The sequence below is a fragment of the Culex pipiens genome, chromosome 2 (assembly GCF_016801865.2).
Source record: "Culex pipiens pallens isolate TS chromosome 2, TS_CPP_V2, whole genome shotgun sequence".
Taxonomy (NCBI): Eukaryota; Metazoa; Arthropoda; class Insecta; order Diptera; family Culicidae; genus Culex; species Culex pipiens.
The window spans coordinates 222,514,026-222,532,525 of NC_068938.1; the positions used below are offsets into that span (position 1 = coordinate 222,514,026).

The 18,500-nt window shown below is 35.1% G+C and overlaps 1 protein-coding gene across 2 annotated transcripts in view; it reads right to left on the reverse strand.

The window, feature by feature from the left end:
• The window catches only part of LOC120423881 (echinoderm microtubule-associated protein-like 2), a 33,050-nt gene extending 14,785 nt beyond the window's left edge, over positions 1–18,265 (reverse strand). The window contains exons 1-2 of one of the 2 annotated variants that reach the window (XM_039587843.2): positions 17,680–18,265; positions 3,390–3,961 (exon numbers count right to left, since the gene is read on the reverse strand). In XM_039587843.2, coding sequence (XP_039443777.1) covers positions 3,390–3,651 — 262 coding nt within the window. In that variant the 5' untranslated portion in view covers positions 3,652–3,961; positions 17,680–18,265. Of the gene's footprint in view, positions 1–3,389; positions 3,962–13,191; positions 13,885–17,679 lie in introns of those variants that run through there. The other variant, XM_039587842.2, reaches the window with a different exon arrangement.
• Between the last annotated feature and the right edge of the window lie 235 nt (positions 18,266–18,500).

The window sequence follows — 18,500 nt, forward strand, 5'->3', positions numbered from 1 at the left end:
AGAGTTTGTTTTTATTTTCTGTCAAACGCCACGTCGGTTGGAGGCTGCAAAGTAATTCCAAACCATAAAAATAACTTTAAAGCGCGCGCACTAAACGCAAAAACTCCTCAAACAACAAGTCACAACTTTTTTGTTGTATTCTTATTTTCGGGAAATGTTTTGAAAGTGCTTCGAAAAAGCGCAACCGGCTTCGCTTCGCCGATCCCGAACATGTCACCAAGTCAGCACTTTTTTGGCTTGTTTATTAAAACTTTTGTGCGGGGCGACGTGCTTATTTTTTCGTCGATTCGGCAGCACCCCAAAAACCTCAGCTCAAGCAGCAGCGGTGACAACGCGATAAACATATTTGGGAAACAATTTGTCGCATAGTGGACAGGTTTTTCGGTTTCGGTTCGAGTTTGAAGCAAAAACAACAAAAAGTGTGCGGAAATGTCATCCAAGAAAAAGCTGATGTCACACGCGCGGCTCGCGACGGAGTTTGGGATGAGTCGAAAATAGAACCATCAATCAATCGAAGCAACCACTGACCGAATAGTACCAGCATGGTGGGAATTGTTTGGGAAAATGACCCCGGAGTTCAATGAGGAGGCGATGAAAAAGCTGTTTAAAAATGTTATGAAATTTTTTTAATTTATTTCATAAATAATGGTCCAATTTTCAATGTTAAAAAATTAAACATTTGTGAAATTTTTTTAACATTTTGGAATTTAGACCAACATTTCAAAAGGGACAAACATTCAAAATTACTCCAATTTGTTTCATAACATCAATCGGGTGCCGCGACGTCGCGTTGCATATATTTTTTGCTGAGACCGATTTAAAAATATAATGCCAAGCTTTGAAGGACTGTGCTCCAGATTGCTTAAAATATCAATGTTATCAACTTGCGCAAGGATCTTTTTTAACTGTGTCATTAGCTACTATTTTGTGTGGATCAGAAAATGTCTTATTATTTTTTTTTAAAACGAAGTCTGGAAAAAAATCTGTTTTATTGTCAAAATTGAGTCCAGCAACTTCAAATAAGTAAAATTTTTAATGGTTAATTTTACCCCATCACTGCCATATTGGCCGCCATTTTTTATTATATTTTCCCACATAACTGGCGAGCATTTCCAATAATGAGATTTTCAAAAATGGCTATTTTACCAAATTATTTTTTGTGTGAAAAGTCGAATTGAAGAAAATGGATTTTTTTAGAGTGTAATATCGCATCGAATTACTTTTTTTGAAAAACTGGTTTTAAGTTATAGTTGTTGAGCAATTCTCTACCAAAACCGGAAACGGATTTTGTTTGTATTTTTTAATTTGTCTATTGTCCTTTCCTATGACCAAATAAGCTATTTTGTGTCATTGGTCCACCCATACAAGTCTCCATACAATTTTGGCTGCTGTCCGTACAAAAATGGTACGTAAATATTCAAACAGCTGTAACTTTTGAGTGAATTTTCTGATTAATTTGGTTTCTTCGGCAAAGTTTTAGGTATTGTTGAGGACTATTGAGAAAAAATAGGCACACGGAAAAAAATTGCAAATTTTTAATCAACTTTTATTTCAAAATAACTCAATCTCCCAAAAAAATTTGATATGTTTTAGGAGACAAAAACCTGCAATTTTTGAGCCATAGAGAAACATGGTCAAAAAATCTGCCGCCGAGTTATAAATTTTTGAAAAAGTAGTGATTTTTGGAAAAAAAATCTAAACAGCAGTTCTCTTAGATTTCGGTCTTTCGATTTTTTTTTTGTATTTTTTAATCTGACTGAAACTTTTTTGGTGCCTTCGGTATGCCCGAAGAAGCAATTTTGCATCATTAGTTTGTCTATATAATTTTCCATACAAATTTGGCAGCTGGCCAAACAAAAATGATGTATGAAAATTCAAAAATCTGTATCTTTTGAAGGAATTTTTTGATCGATTTGGTGTCTTCGGCAAAGTTGTAGGTATGGATATGGACTACACTGGAAAAAAATGATACACGGTAAATTTTTTTTGGTGATTTTTTATTTAACTTTTTGTCACTAAAACTTGATTTGCAAAAAAAACACTATTTTTATTTTTTTTATTTTTTGATATGTTTTAGAGGACATCAAATGCCAACTTTTCAGAAATTTCCAGGTTGTGCAAAAAATCTTTGAGCGAGTTATGAATTTTTGAATCAATACTGATTTTTTCAAAAAATAAAAAAATTAGTCGTAAATTTTCAACTTCATTTTTCGATGTAAAATCAAATTTGCAATCAAAAAGTACTTTAGTGAAATTTTGATAAAGTGCACCGTTTTCAAGTTAAATCCATTTTAAGGTGACTCTTTTAAATAGTTTTTTTTTTTTAATAAGTGCAAATGTTTGCCCATTTTGAAAAAAATATTTTTGAAAAGCTGAATTTTCTATATTTTGCACTTTTTTACTTTCTTGATACAACCCTTAGTTGCTGAGATATTGCCATGCAAAGGTTTAAAAACAGGAAAATTGATGTTTTCTAAGTCCCACCCAAACAACACACCATTTTCTAATGTCGATATCTCAGCAACTAATGGTCCGATTTTCAATGTTAAAATATGAAACATTCGTGAAATTTTCCGATCTTTTCGAAAAAAATATTTTTATTTTTTTAAACTAAGACTAACATTTCAAAAGGGCCAAACATTCAATATTACGCCCTTTTAAAATGTTAGTATTGATTTAAAAAAAATTCAAAATAGAGCCCTTAATCAAAAAATCTGTTAAGTACTTTTCGATTGGATAAAAAAATACGTCAAATTTGTTTTTGCATGAAATTTCTATTTTTTTAAAAAATCACTATTTAAAAAAAATATTTTGGGAAATTGAGTTTTTTTGAAATAAAAGTTGATTAAAAAATCTGCAATTTTTTTCTCAATAGTCCTCAACAATGCCTTAAACTTTGCCGAAGACACCAAATTGATCAGAAAATTCACTCAAAAGTTACAGCTGTTTGAATATTTACGTACCATTTTTGTATGGACAGCTGCCAAAATTGTATGGAGACTTGTACGGGTGAACCACTGACACGAAATAGCTTCTTTGGTCATAAGGAAGGCCCCAACAAAGTTTGAGCCAAATAAAAAAATACAAAAAAATAAAAATGGTCGGCCGATTTTGTAGAGAGCTGCTCTGTTTTGATAATTTATCATTTATTGTAAAAAATTGATAATAAAATTCGTATTTATGAAAAATTACAATCCTCAACTGATAGTGCACTGCAGAATGCCATTGAGATAGAAAAATCACATGCCTGCTTTGATGATAAAGTTATTTACTGCAAATAAGATAATATTGATCGACGGTAGACAACGCGATGCCTACTGCGATTTAAAGTACATCGCGTTGTTTGCTAAAATGCTGCTCCCCGTTCAAACATTAAACCCCTCACTCACCGGACGCTCCGTACGCACTCCGCAGGTGCTGCTGGTGCAGCTGGTAGGACGACGATCGGCCACTGCTACTTTTGAAGATGCTGCTGCTGTGGTTACTGTTGATCGTGGTCATCGCCGATCCGCTCGTGCTGGTCGTGCTGGACGACGCCGTCTCCGACTCCGAGATGGTCGCGTACGTTCCATTGCTGTTCCGGTACGGGTTGTTCTGGTACTGGGCGGAATCGGGCGTGGACGGCTGCTCGGGACTTACGGCGGCACTCATGCTGATGGCTTTGTTTAATTCTTTGAACAATAACGCCCTCTCGAAAAGTGACACCCCACACCCCTATTGGTAGTTTGTTTTGTTATTTATCGCTGCTGCTGCTAAGCCGGTTGCTGCTGATATTCCGAGTGTGTCGTTCTGTGCCGTGTATAATGATGTCATTCGAATTGAATATTCGATAAAAAAAAAGTGAGAAAGAATAAATCACGCACACTTTCAGACACACACACACTCAGACTGTGTGTGATGGCGACGCCGACGCCCAACGACGACGACGCGGTCGAATATCAATTTCCGCTCCAACGACTTTCTGCAACACCGGGGAGAGAGAGAGGGAGAAAAAAAAAACGAGAAAATTAGTATAAATGATCCACTGATGGCACCGGATTGGGTGGAGGTGGAACCGGAAAAGGGAAGGAAACAGGACGGAAGTTGCCGGGATGAGAGATGATGATGATGGTGATGACGATGATGAGAATTAAAACTAATAGCATTATGAGCCTTCAGACTGATAACACTGGGTTGCAAATCAGAATATGGCCAATTAAGTCTTAAGTTCAGTAAAAAAAATAGCTTAAAAAATTAAATTATTTTAACATAAAATGTTCTAAAATATGATAGGTAATCATTCTTCAAACTAGTGTAATTTAGTTACACTGGAAAAATGTAATCCAAAATGGGCGCGTGTGTTGGCTCAATTAGGTGATGCTAATGAGATAACACGAATTTTATGTTTTTGCTGTGCACAGACAGTTTATCTCGGTACAGAGTAATTTATCTAATGTTACACAGCGTTGATGCAAAAAAAAAAAAAAAATTGCCGGCTAAATAATAATCTGCGGTGGCGACGATGGACGCCAATGGCTTTATTGTCGCGGTTATGGTTGGTGCAAAATCTGGCCCAGTGGGTGATCTATTAGTGCCAGACCGGACTTGGTTTGGCGCGCATGTGCGTGTGCGTGTGTGTTTGTTTGTTTCTTTCTGAGAGCAAGAAGACAAGGTTAGCTTAAGCTCTGGAATCTGACGTGGAGGTGGGATCTTGTTTTGGTTTCTTCGATTAGCAACTTCAGTATGGTCACAAATTTGTCATGTGGGAGAGACGGGGTTCAAAATTGCTGCTTTGTAATGAAATTCTTGCAAAAGTATGTATAGCTGGAAATATTGTATTTTCATTATCCATATGTCCATTAGGGTGTAATAACAAAATCGATTTTCCAGCAACTCCTCAAAGTTTGGAAACTATTGGTTCAGTCCTCAATTTTGTATGAAGAAAACCATTTTTTGGTTTTTTTATAAGGCCGATGCAAATATTTAAAAAAGTTTTTGTCCCTCGGGGGGGCAAAAAAAATATAAAAATTTAAATAACAAGCCATAGTCTTCACATGAAAAAACTGTTTTAAAATGCATTTACAATAGTTCAGTTGTTTTGCAATCATTAGTTTTCAAAAAATGTAAGATCTGACAAAAACAAAAATTTTATCGAAAAAAAAGATTTTGCATCGAAAATTTTAAAAAAAATCTTAAGATTTTTTAATAAACCCAAACATGCTAAAAATGATTTTAAACGCAGAAGAATGTATTTTAATTTGATTTCAGCTGGTTGCACTTGAATTTGCATAAAAATTTTGAAGTTAATTGTAAAAATAATTTTTTTGCGCCCTGATTTTTCGGGCCAATTTTAGGGGGGGGGGGGGGTGACAAAAACTTTTAAAAATATTTGTACCAGCCTAATTCAAAAATTTACGTTTCACGTCATATCAAAACCGGATTCACATTCGGATACTCTGGAATGTGCTCTAGAACTTTCCCGAAGAGAGTATGGTAATAACTTGCTGCTGAAAAAGATACAGCGTCCTCAAAACTCGTCTAAAACGTGATTTTCGAGCAAAAAACAATTTATATGGAAAATTGAATCGCTTTGCGCAATGTGAGGACTGAACCAATCGTTCCCAAACTTTGGGGAGCTGTTTAGGACCCCAAAAGGAACTGAAAAATTGCTGTGCTCTGAACAACTCTGGAGTTTTTTTTGAAAAGGTCCAATAAACCAAATTTTCAGTTTTTGCTTTTTGGGTGTTTTTTAATACCCCTGACTCAAGGCGGTTTCAAAAACACCCAAAAACCAAAAACTGGAAATTTGGTTTATTGGACCTTTTCAAAAAAAAAAAAACTCCAGAACTTTACTTTTTTTTTTCATACAACCATATTACACCCTTATGTCCACACATGTTACCATGCAAATATTAGGGATGGTTATAAAAAAATACTTTGTTCATAAATATGAATCTGGGTCGTTTTCTACAATTTTTTCGTTCGAGATTTTAAATTTGTGTGTGTTTTTTTATAAATTTAGATTCAACTTTGTCAAAACATTCCCTGTGTCAAAAGAAGCAATTTGCATCATTAATTTCAATTCAAATTGCAATCGAAAAAACTTTACCGAACTTTGCTTTACAATTTTAGATTACATTTTCAGAAATTTCACAAAGAATTGGTGTCACCTAATTAGCATGTAATTTCTAACTAACGATGTTCCTAAAACTATCGGTTCGATTTTCAATGCTTGTGATTTTTTTTTTATCTTTTCAATAACATTAATTTAAAATTTTAAAATTTTGTCTAAAATTGGTAAAGTGAGGCAAAAATAACCTTTTCAAAAATAATGCTTGATTTGATATGACAAGCTCCCAAAAATGTGTGGTGACTTGTATGGAAAACAACTAATTTCGAATTTTCTGATTGTGGTATTTTGAGAAAAGGTGTAAATAGAGGCAAGGGCAATGAAGGAAAAAATGTTTAGATGACTTAAAATGTCCAAGGTGTTGAAAATTTGTTTGCCTAATTTAAGATTTTGTTTAATTGTTTATTTTTTACAAAATGTTGTATTTTTTATTACAATCAAAATTTTCAATTTTCAGTCACTTTCAGTATTTTTTTCATTTTCCAACTTTTTTCAATCCCATCATTTTTCACCATTTATGACCATCTTTATTGCATAGATCAAAAAAATTCCTTCAAATTTGTTTCGTGACATTGAATTAACATTTGCGTTAAGAAAACATATAGGAAAAAATATGTTTCCTAAGTTTTGCTCGAATAACATCAAATATTAGAATATTGATATTTCAGCAATTTTGCACTCATTTTCAACTTAGAAAAGTATTTTTTTTTAATTAAAAAAAATAATAATGAAAAAAGCTTCATTTATTTTTCCTAGAATAAAAAATGACCTAACAATTTTATTTTTTTGATTTTTTTGACGTGTGATTTAACAAAAAATGTGAATACAATTTAAAATTTCAGGCACAATTTTTAAGTTATAATTATATTTAATTAAATGGACAAAAAATATAACAAAATATTATTTTTTAACATTGAAAACAAACCAATAGTTTTCAAGATATCGCGAGCTGAAAAATTAAAGTTAATTAGGTGCCTCAGAGAAAATGAGTCATCGTCTAAAAATAGACGGCGTCCTATCTCGCCCAGCAAAATGAAGTCGATAAAGTAGTGGGTTTCGAAGGAGAAAAAGTGAAAAATGTGGTCAAAAAATAGCGACGCCATCTCCCTATTGGGGTTTTCCTTCAGAAGGTTTTCTTTAAATCGCAAAAAAATCGTTTTTTTACACCAAAAAACCGTATTTTTTCAAAAATGTATGTCTTTGGTACGAATGACCATATTCCGTTTAAAGTCATCATAATTTAATAAACAATAACTTAATTCCGGTACTAAATTTTGCACCATCCTAAACTCCTGTGCAATTTTTTTTTCTAGATACACACAATCAAAATAATAAAAATAAAAAAAACTATTTTGGAAAATAAACTTTTACTGATAGAAAGCCAAAGTAGAAAGTCGAATAAAAAAAAACAGGAGTTTTTTTTCCCGTGTACCCATTTTTTCAGAAAAGTTCTAATCATAACCTACAAATTTACCGAAGACTCCGAGTCGATCAGAAAATCACTCTCGAAGACACAGATTTTTGAATATTCACATTCAAATTTAATGGAAAAACTAATGCAACCCTAATGCGCTCCAAAAAGACCACAGTTAATTAATCATAAAAAGTCGTAATGTCAATTTTGAAATTTTTCATTAAAAAAAATATTACAAATGGATTTTAAACGTGTTTAAACATTTTTCAAGGATGGCTGTCCCATGTTGCCCCACCCTGTACACGCTAGTGTCAACGACCCATTATGATTCAAGAGGTCTAACCAACCCCAGTCACCTCTAATAATAACATCCTTTCGTGCAATGAAATGGTAATATTTTTCGCAAAAGGAACCCAAAGCAGTCTTTTGCCGGCTCGTCATCTCAAGCTGTTTCTCTCTCACACTCGGTCTGTCTGTACTGCTGATAGACATGAATTCGTTATGTAACGTAGTTTGTTGTGCACTGATTTGCGCTGCTGTCGGCATTTGCCTCCCCCCCACATCCATTCATCTCCCCACCCAAAGCCTACTACTTGAGTTGAAGTTGAAGCCTAGTTGCTGGGAATCGATTTGTGCTTCTTTACCCTGGTTGACTCTGGCTATCGGTTTCGAGTCGGTCGTCCACTAAGGCGATTAGTGGGGAAACCATTCGCCATGGCTTGCTGCGGTGTTGTTTATATCTTGCGGGGGGTCAGATTTCAGTTTTGCCCCATTTTCCCACACACAGAGATTGAGCGTTGAGCGGCTGGGAAGCACATTAATTAAATGTAGTTAGGCACTTCGGTTTTAGTCGCGAAGATTGATATTTCTTGGCATAACCTGAGCATCTTTAGGCTTGATTGATTTGAGCAGGCTACTATCGATTTCCACTTAAAATTGTTTGGTATTTTGATTTGTTATCGCGGAACAGTTGCCAACGCGATTTTGAGTTGAATGGAAGTTAAGTGACCAGACTTGGTTTTTTCAAATATTTGAAGGACACTTGAGGGTGGTTGCTCTTTAAATAGAAAGCAAACCATGACATTTCGTTACGCTTTTAGAAAGAATAACTGAGCGATTGCAACGATTAATGGCTCAATTTGCTAACCCAGTGACATCGATTTTACGCTTCAAATCGCACATTGCGTCACATTTTACAGCATCTCGTAAAACAATCGCAGTAAACAATGAAACATTTACGATTACCGATTGATTTCTCACGGCACGCCGTTCGCGTAAATTGCCATCACAGCCTACTACGCGAAAATCCGCAGTGCTGCCAGACACCATCCGTCTCCATTACTGAGAATGGGGACGGAATGAAAATGAACTAGTTTAGCGTGTTGGGTTTTTTGTTTGTTTGTTTGCTAAGTTATATAGTGTACGGATTGACTTGCATTCGGAATCGACTACGTGACTCAATTACTTTTTAATGGATTGTTTTCCTTTAATGGCTGCAACGTGACTGGAAGAAAGTTTGCGAATTCGTTCCGAAATTTCCTGGATTTAAATAGATTGCTGGAAGAATTTATTCAGTGTGATGTAAGTTAAATGTATTGTTTAATTTTTTTTGATTTCGTCAAATGATCGATTTCAACGCTGAGAAAATCAAGCTACAATCATCAACCAGTTTGCAAAAATTTCCTCCGGAAGCACCAATCAAAAAATTACCCAACCCCAAGGTACAGGTGAAACTCGTACCCAGCACCTGTCTGCGGTGCGAAAACAATAACCCAAACAGTAAAAGCAAAAAATTATACCATTTCACGTGCGCCAAAGTGTGTCAGTGTGAAAATGAAGCACGCACACGCCAAATGCCAGAAAAAAAAATCACGAATCGCCAACAAAAAATAAAAGTAATCACATTTTCATCCCAGTTATGATTACCTTTTCCCTGAGGTTGATTCAACCAACAACAAAAAGGAAGATGAAGAAGCAAGTTGGCAGCTTTCAACGCCTGCTGGGACCAATTGATTCGCGAAAAATAGAAAGAGAGAAGCAACGTCCGAAAAGGATGCCGAATCTGTGCAGATTCGACTGTAAATTGATAAACGGTCGATTACAGGTTCGTTTGTGTGAAATTTACACACTCTCTCACACACACACAAAAAAAAAACATCTCAAAGGTGATGATTGCATTTGCTGGACGTGATGCGAAACTGATTTATTCTCTCCCTCTCTCGCGCGAGATCGAAAATGATGTCATTAAAGGTGTAAAATTTACGCGCTATTGTAGCGAAAATTAGCCAGTAACGAACCTCAACTGCTGTGGCGGCTGGTACTTTTGAAGCAAGCAGAATGAAACATTTCGTTCGATTCGATATGCCGCCAATCGAAGTAGGCCCGATTTTGGAAACTTGACTCCGTCGAGTTGGCCGCGACCGCCTCCCCGAAAATGGGCAACGGTCAGTGCCTACTAGGAGGGCCGAAAGGAGCGTCGTTAGCTGGATTACTGTCACCTTGGGCTGGTTGATAGTGATACCGGGTAGGACCTACAAAGCTGTAAACGATATTAGCTAAATCGAAGGATTTGAACTGGGGTTTTGACCTGCGGTAGCATTTGATGAGACTGGGTTTACTTGGAATGCCTTGAAAGAGTATGTTTAATTGTTTTACAAATATGTGCGAAAAAAAAGTCATGAATAATTAGTTTACTTCATCAATATTAAGTTGAATAAGAATGTGAGAAGTAACAGAGAGAATGTAACTGAATAAATTTGGATTTAAAACAATAACTTAGAAAAACATTTGCAACGGCCTTAGAGTCTCTTAACAATTTTTGAATTTTTCAAAAATTTACGAGATATTAATTCATGTTTCATGTATAAAATTTGTTGAAGACATCAAATTGGTTAGCCAAATTGCCTTTTTCTTTTTTAATTTTGTGTAATTGAAAAGTTGCAAATATTTTCCAAAGTGTTTGTCCTCCAACTTAAAAAAAATCCTTGAAAAAACTTTAAAATTTCAATTTTATTTTGAGTACAATCAGCTGAAAATAATTTAAAAAGCATTCCCTTGCGTTTATAATCATGTCTAAAATGTTTGAGTTGATTTAAAATAATTTGAGTTTAAGGGAATTTTTGATGAACAGTACCGAGCCGAGCAAAAACAAAACTTTGAAAAATATTTGCCAATATCGGCTAAACCCAAACAGTCTGAGAGGAAATAAAAATATGTTTTAAGATAAAAATTTAACTGGAAACAAAAGTGTAAAGAACTGAAAACAATTTGAATTTTAATAGAAAATATATTTATTTAAAAAAATCGAAAATTTTCAACATAAAAATGGTAATACCATGATCTGGTACCTTTCGATTGCATTTTTTTTTTATATTCTAAGTGTTTTATTTTAAATTTATTGTTTGACCGAAATATAAACGGCCTCGGATAATCAAATCATGAACAAACATTTTTTTGTTAGATTTTAATGGATTAACTTACAAAATGATTTTTTTTTTTCATATTTTATCAGCGCCGTTTTGGCCCTTGGTTTACAAAAATCGAAATCTTTTTGAAGTGGTTTAGGGGTCAAAAATAAGGCAAGGAAAAAAAATATTGTTTTCCTAATTCGATTATTTCACGTGATTTTTTTTCCGAGGCCTTTGGATAATCAAGTCCACTAAAACATATGAAAATATAAAAAATCAAAAGGGGGGGGGGGGGGGGGGGGGTTAAGTTCTAATCATAACCTACAACAAATTCACTTTCAAGATACGGATTTTCGAAGGTTTTCATAGCACATTGATCCAGAGACTTTTATGGAGAAACATTAAAATGATGCAAAAAGGCTTACTTGGACATAGATTAGCAATAGATTGAAAATGTTTCATAAACAATATTCAAAATGGTAAATTGCTTGAGAGTTGCTCACTCTGATTTATTTCAAAAGTAAAATTTGCTATAAAAAATACCACTCGTAATATATCCATGGGAAAAAAACTTTTATTTTTTTTGCATTGATCTTATTATTTTTATTGGTATTGCTACATTTAAGTACAGATTTCATAAAAAAGGTAATGAAAAAATTGAAGTAAACATAGCGGAAGCATGTATTTCCATCAGGCACCTAATGTTGGCATATCAGCCCATATCAAGCTAAAAAATAGCATGATGGGGAGTGAGCAAACAAGTTTCTATCATAAAAAAATGTTATAGTTAGAATAAGCAAATTGGATGGCAATAGGACCGAATCCTTAACCTGCAAACATACGAGAATTTCCCCTACTTCATAATTTGAAAGTTTTAGAATGTTCCATGAGTTTTAAAATTGTTTCTATTTAAAGATCATAAAAGATATGACAAAGGTTAAAGTTAAAGATCATAAAAAATATGACAAAGGCATGGACCTTTTTTTTAAAATGGCAAGTTTGAGACATTTGGGATAAGGTCAAGGCAATTTTGCTTCAAACAATAAGCAGAATTTATTTTCACTGAAATGACAATTGCAATAATTAAATAAATAATTCATATGTTAGTATTTCTTAGTTTTTTGATGAATTTTCTTTCATCGCTGAATGAGAGATTTCGGTGATAATCAGAATCTGACAATTTTTATCAATTTTGCAACCCCAAAAACTTTGGTTGCGTAGAGATAACATTAGATAAAATTCAACTTATCAAATGCTGAATCACAACTACCGGTTCACACTCTTTCCTTCCGTATCACTTTCTACGCATTGCTGTAAGCGACTTTGCATGAATATTTTTATAAGCTTCAAAAAATAAAACAGAAAAAAATCCAACCAATTACTTTCCCTCATTCACACCACACCAAAGCCAATCCCCAAAGACCCTGCCCGCTCTCGTTAGTGTTGTGCTGCGTTGCGTTATTTTATTGTGCACTGCTGCGTTGCTCTCACGGCCTCGTGTCGCTTCGTGCCGGCTTTTACCAATTGGAAATTTTGTGGAGTCGCGCTGCTGCTCTCTTCTTGGCTGGGGTTGTCGTCGACTGCAATACAACGAACCCGACCAAACTAGAGAGCCTATATGGAGAGGCGAAATGTCACTCTCAGGGTTCCAATCGAACTGTCAAATCGGGGTTCCAATCGAGCAACAAGATCATGCAAGAACAAGGTTGGAATCAATTTAAAATAGTTTTGGCAAAAAAAACGAGACTTATAACAATTACAAGTATTGTAAAACTGTTGTTGATAATAATCTGGTAGTTTTTGTTATGTTTGTGCTTGTTCGGTATAAAAAAGAGCCAGCACGAAAGAAAAACTACAAGTTTTCAACCTTAAATTAAAATGACTTTGGGTGTTTGAAATTTCTCCCAAAACATTTCATTTCCCTATGTAGGTCCCTAGACCAAACACAATAGAAATAAGCTTGGAAGGTAGAGCAGACACCGTTGAAAGAAATAAGAATATATTTTATTTCTCCAGGAAAATAAGAAAAGTGTTATAAATTATCTGAGAACACATAATTTCAAAACAAATATTAAATCACACAAAAAATAAGTTTAAATTTTAAAAGTTTTCAACCGTGCAACGCGAATCAGTGAAAGAGGTGAGATTGGACACACTTTGATCACATTGGCCGTGTCTCGTTTGGCCTGTCGGCCGGATTTGCGCGGACAGCTGAAGGGGGTTTGCTGGTGAAATTTACCAATTCCGAAAGTGATCTTTACCGTTAATAGCAGAGTAGGCTCTGCGTGGAAGTGGAACGACGTGCTCTGCTCGTTTTTTTTTTGACAATAATTTTTCCCTCGTCGGTTTCGGTTCGCGTCCTAGTAGGCCATCAAGCTAATTATCCACGCGGGCATCGCAGATTCTTCACAGTTTCACTTCAACGGTGCACAGGTATGGCCTACTGCGCGACGGGTTTGTAGGTTATTGCTGCATAAACACACTCGGATGATCGCTTAGCCGCTTAATTAGTATTTATCCACTGATCTCACTTGTACGAAGCTCGAGAGATTCACTTGGTTTGACGCCAGTTGACGTGACAACTTTCCCGCATCGTCGCACACACTCAATGCATATTCAGGGAATTCCCTTCGTCCCGTCCCCAACACACTCAACAACTTGCCAGATTCGTGCAAAACCAAGTGACTTAATGCAGCCAGCTAAGTACGGTTAGGTCACACACGCGAAACCCGTCGCAGCTGGCTTTGCATGCAAGTTCCCTTCAATGGAAAAGCAATGTTGCAAAAAAAACCCAGTTACCGTCGTACACCTCCCCCAACAACGAAACGCAGTAGGCTCTGCCCAAAACCGGGAACCTGCGCCCGAGTCGACCCGTTACCACGACGACAAACGACAACAACGCGACGGCGGAGGTTGCGGAATGTTGTTCTGGTCGTACAACTTGTACGGGCTACGGCAAGGTACTAAACTCGCGCAAAGCCGGACTGCTAGTTGAGAGTGCGCTGTAGGAAACCTCGCTCAGCGAAAGCTTCGACTCCCCCCACGAACCAAAAAAAAGCTCACCCCGGTGGATGACGATCGCACCTCTCAAGTCAGCGGAGCGGAGAGTCGCTCGCGCAGGTTGCTTTGTCACCACCGGTTTCTCTGTGTAAAGTCTGGTGGAGGTTTTGAAGAAGTCGTAACTTGTTTGTTTAAAGTAACTTGAGTTGAATTGATTGATTAGTAAGAATTTATAAACTGAATACATCACAAAATAAAATTGTTAATAGAATTTGGCGATTTATGGAAGAGTCCGGACTCGTTTAACCGAAGCCTCCATAGTTTCGATTATCAGAAGTTCGATATTAATTAGAAATCTTACCCTAATTCTTAATGACTGCCGTTTCTAATGTGAATTTGAATTTACAATCGAAAAGCTCTTCACGGTAATTTTGATAAAGTGCACAGTTTTCGAGAAAGGGCCACTTATTTGATTTTAACTAAAAGTTATCAGTTTTTTTGAGATTTAAAAAAAAGTAATCATTAGTGACCAATTCTAAAAAAAATCGTCTTCGAAAATTTAAAAAAAAAATCTTAAAAAAATTGTCTATGAAACATTGAAGATTGGAGCCTTCTGGTTGCTGAAATACAGCAGATAAAAGAAAAATAAACAAGAAAATTGAAGTTTCCAAAGTCCCACCCAAACAGGACCTTATTTTCAGCAAACTATTGGTCCAATTTTCAATGTACAAATGAAACATTTGTAAAATTTTCTTAACCATTCGATTATTTTTTAAATTATGGAATCAACACTAACATTTCAATAGGCCCAAATATTCAATATTAAGCTCTTTTGAAATGATTCCGAAATTTACAATAAAAAATCGAAGAGTTCAAAAAAATATACTAGTGTTTATTTTCTAAACATAAAAAATTGGATCATTTGTTGCTGAAATTTTGGTGAACAAATATTTTCAGAAAAACTGCAATTTTTATGTTAAAATCAAATATTAAATAATCATATCATTTTGCAAAAAAAGGATTTTTTGTTGTTCGATTATTTCTATTGTATCCAAAAACATTATTTTTTTTCAAAATCATAATTTGGCGGAAATTTGTATCGTTTTAATGGCTCAAAAGTTATGGGTTTTGGTCCTTTTGTGAACAAAGATTATTTAAAAAAATAATTAAAATATTAATGGTTCTCATCGGTAGCTATTGCCAAATACATCAAATTCGTTCAAAAGATGCATATTTTTTAATATTTACGCACCATTTTTGTATGGATGGCTGCCAAATTATATGGAGTCTTCTATGGGTTTCTATGACGAAAAATTGCCTCTTTGGTCATAGAAAAGGCTCAAAAAAAAGTTTATGCCAAATAAAAATAAAATAAAATAATTAAATAAAAAGGTGAGCAATTCTCTGAGATATCGGTTATTCGATTTTTTTATATTTTTTAATTCGGCTAAAACTTTGTTGGTGCCTTTGTTATGCCCAAAGAAGCCATTTTGCATCATAAGCTTGTTCATATAATTTTCCATACAAAATTGGTAACTGATATATGAAAATTCAAAAATCTGTATCTTCTGAAGGATATTTTTGATCCATTTGGTGTCTTCGGCAAAGTTGTAGGTATGGACACTGAAAAAAAAAATTATACTCGGTAGAATTTTTTTGGTGGTTTTAATTTCAATTTTTGTCACTAAAAGTTGATTTGCAAAAAAAAAAACTTTTTTTAATATGGTTTAGGGGACATCATCGGAATGTGCAAAAAATTTGACCGAGTTATGAATTTTGAACAATCACTGATTTAAAAAAAATAATATTGGTCGAAAACAATTTTTATTTAAATTTTCGATGTAAAATCGAATTTGCAATTAAAAAGTACTTTAGTGAAATTTTGATAAAGTGCACCGTTTTCATGTTTAGGTAACATTTTTAAAAATAGTCGCAGTTATTCATTTTTTTTAAATTAGTGCCCATGTTTGCCCACTTTTGAAAAAAAAAAAAAATTTGGAATGCTGATTTTATTCTCTTTGTTTTGCTTTTTTAAACTTTGTTGATATGACCCTTAGTTGCTGAGATATTGGCATGCAAATTTTTAAAAACATGTTTTCTAAATCTCACTAAAAGAACCCACCATTTTCTAATGTCGATATCACAGCAAATAATGTTCCGACTTTCAATGTTATAATTTGAAACATTCGTAAAATTTTCCGATTTTACGAAAAACAATATTTTATTTTATTTAAATCAAGAGTAACATTTCAAAAGGGCTGAAAATTCAATATTACGTCCAATCATTTGATGATTCTTGCATCAACCCGAACAAGCTTAAAATGGTTTTAAAGAGAAGTGCATTTTGGCAATTTGGAAAGCTCTTCAAAAAAAAATATATATATATAAAAATCATGCAAACTTGATTTCCAAAAAAAATCATACGACCTTTTCAAAACCCCCCTCACCGAGTGACGATCGTTCCGTTTGAGTGTGTTCGCGTGTGCCACCTACTTGGATGTCGGGTATGCGAGACTAAATTTGTGTCCCAATATGGACTACTCGATTCGAGAGAGAGAGAGCACGTGAGCGGGCACGACTCTCGCGGCGACTTTGGGCAAGTTACCTTAAGTTTGACTGTTTTGTTGGTCGGTGGAGGTTAGCCCAAGCCTAAAGTCACAGATGGTGGTCGACAATGAACGCGAAACCGTTTGTGTGTGTATGTCTGTGCCCTCCCCCCCTCCTAGTCCAACATATGGTCAACGAGGGTTGAAGATGTTTGCGCCAAGATATTATTGTTGGTTGTTCTTTTGGTTTTCGTTGGTTTTCGTTTATTTTTTTTTTTTTTGGGTTTGCAAGACACAACACAGCATCCCTTCTGTTCTGCTTGTCGTTTAGAGGCTGTTGGGTGTTGCATTTCAAGCGATTCAAGTTTCCAAAGTTTGCTCAATTTTGAGGGAGGTAGCCGGTTGAGGTGTATATTTCAGCAATCAGCTTAAATTAGCTTCAAACCGCACGGAAAGGTACCTCCAGAAAGCGTATTATTTGCTAAGTAGTTAGATGGTTGCTCAAGAGCAGCCCACCGACCGTGGAATTTGTGTGACAAAATTTACATTGTACACCCTCTACTGGTTCTTTTTGAAAATGAAAGTTTTTACGTCGTTTTTACTATTTTCAAAATCAAATTGTATTAGGCAGTTGCAAATATTTTTCAAAGTTTTGATATTTCGGAAACTATTCGTTAAATTTTTAATGTTTTTACCTTTGAAAATTTTTCTACATTCTCATTAAAATTCATCATTTTTTTCAAATCTAACCTAACATTTGGAAATGTCTAAAATAAGTGCTTTTGTCTTGAAAATATTAAAATAATTATAATTAAAAAATAACGCAATTTTTAGATTTATTGCTAAATTCTAGAAAATTACTCTGCTTGATTTTATCTGTGGAACAACTCAAATTTCTTTAATTGCATGAAGATAGATTTTGATAGTGAGCAATTCTCTCCAAATTCCGGGTGTGGATTTTACCTGATTTTTTTTATTTGGAATGTAAATTTTGAAGGTGTAATTTTGGAAGGTTGAATATTACCTCTGTTATGATGTAATTTTACATCAATTTTGACTGAAAAAGTGACATTACAGCAGAAAAAGTGGTAAAATTACACTATTTTGTGACATAAAAAATGCAACCCTTCCCAAATGTAATATTACAATGATTTTTTTTTTACTGTGAACCTGAATAACAAAACATATTATGAAAATACTTACACTTAATGTTCTCCAACTGTGTCACTCCTCCAACTACCGATTCAACTCGTTAAGTGGCCTGATAATGTTACGACAACCATCACGACCTTCTTCTCTTGAGCACAGACAAAAATAAGGTAATAACCCTCAATTGCACTCCACGACTAAAATAAACCACCACATGACTACCCAGTACCATAAACAATCTGTCCAAAGGGCAGCCGCGGTCAGTTTGGAGCAACAGCATCCATCATCAACCCGAAGGTACACTTCGGTCTCGCGATCTCACTCTCCTCTCGTGTAAACAGAGTAAACAAAGCTCGACACCACTAGCCAAAGCTTACATTCACATACACACTCGACGAACTTGAGCTTGGCACCTAAAACGATCGGACAAACACTTGTAAACACCGCGCAGCTACGGTGCGAATCCAAATCGCTTAACGAATCGATCGCTGATTGCTCAACAAAAATAAACCGCAAAATTTGCTTAATTGTTTAGCCAATCATCATCACAATCACACACACACTTGCACGCGATAGTTTTGCGCAAAAAAAAAACAAGTTTTCGCACGTCAAAGTAGGCGCTTGTTGTTTGATAAGCAGCTAGTGTGACTTATGTGTGATGATCACCTCACCACAACGATCGAAGCAATCGACGCAAAACGAGATGCGATGCAGTTTCCGCACCTGAATCAACTGTGTGTGCGCGCGACGGTTTCCTGTTTCACACGGCAACTGACTGCAGTTGCGACGACGACGAAAAACGACCGACCGAGACCGGGTTGCTGCGTTCGTTCACAGCATAATAAAATGCACAACTGACTTTATGCTTGATGCCG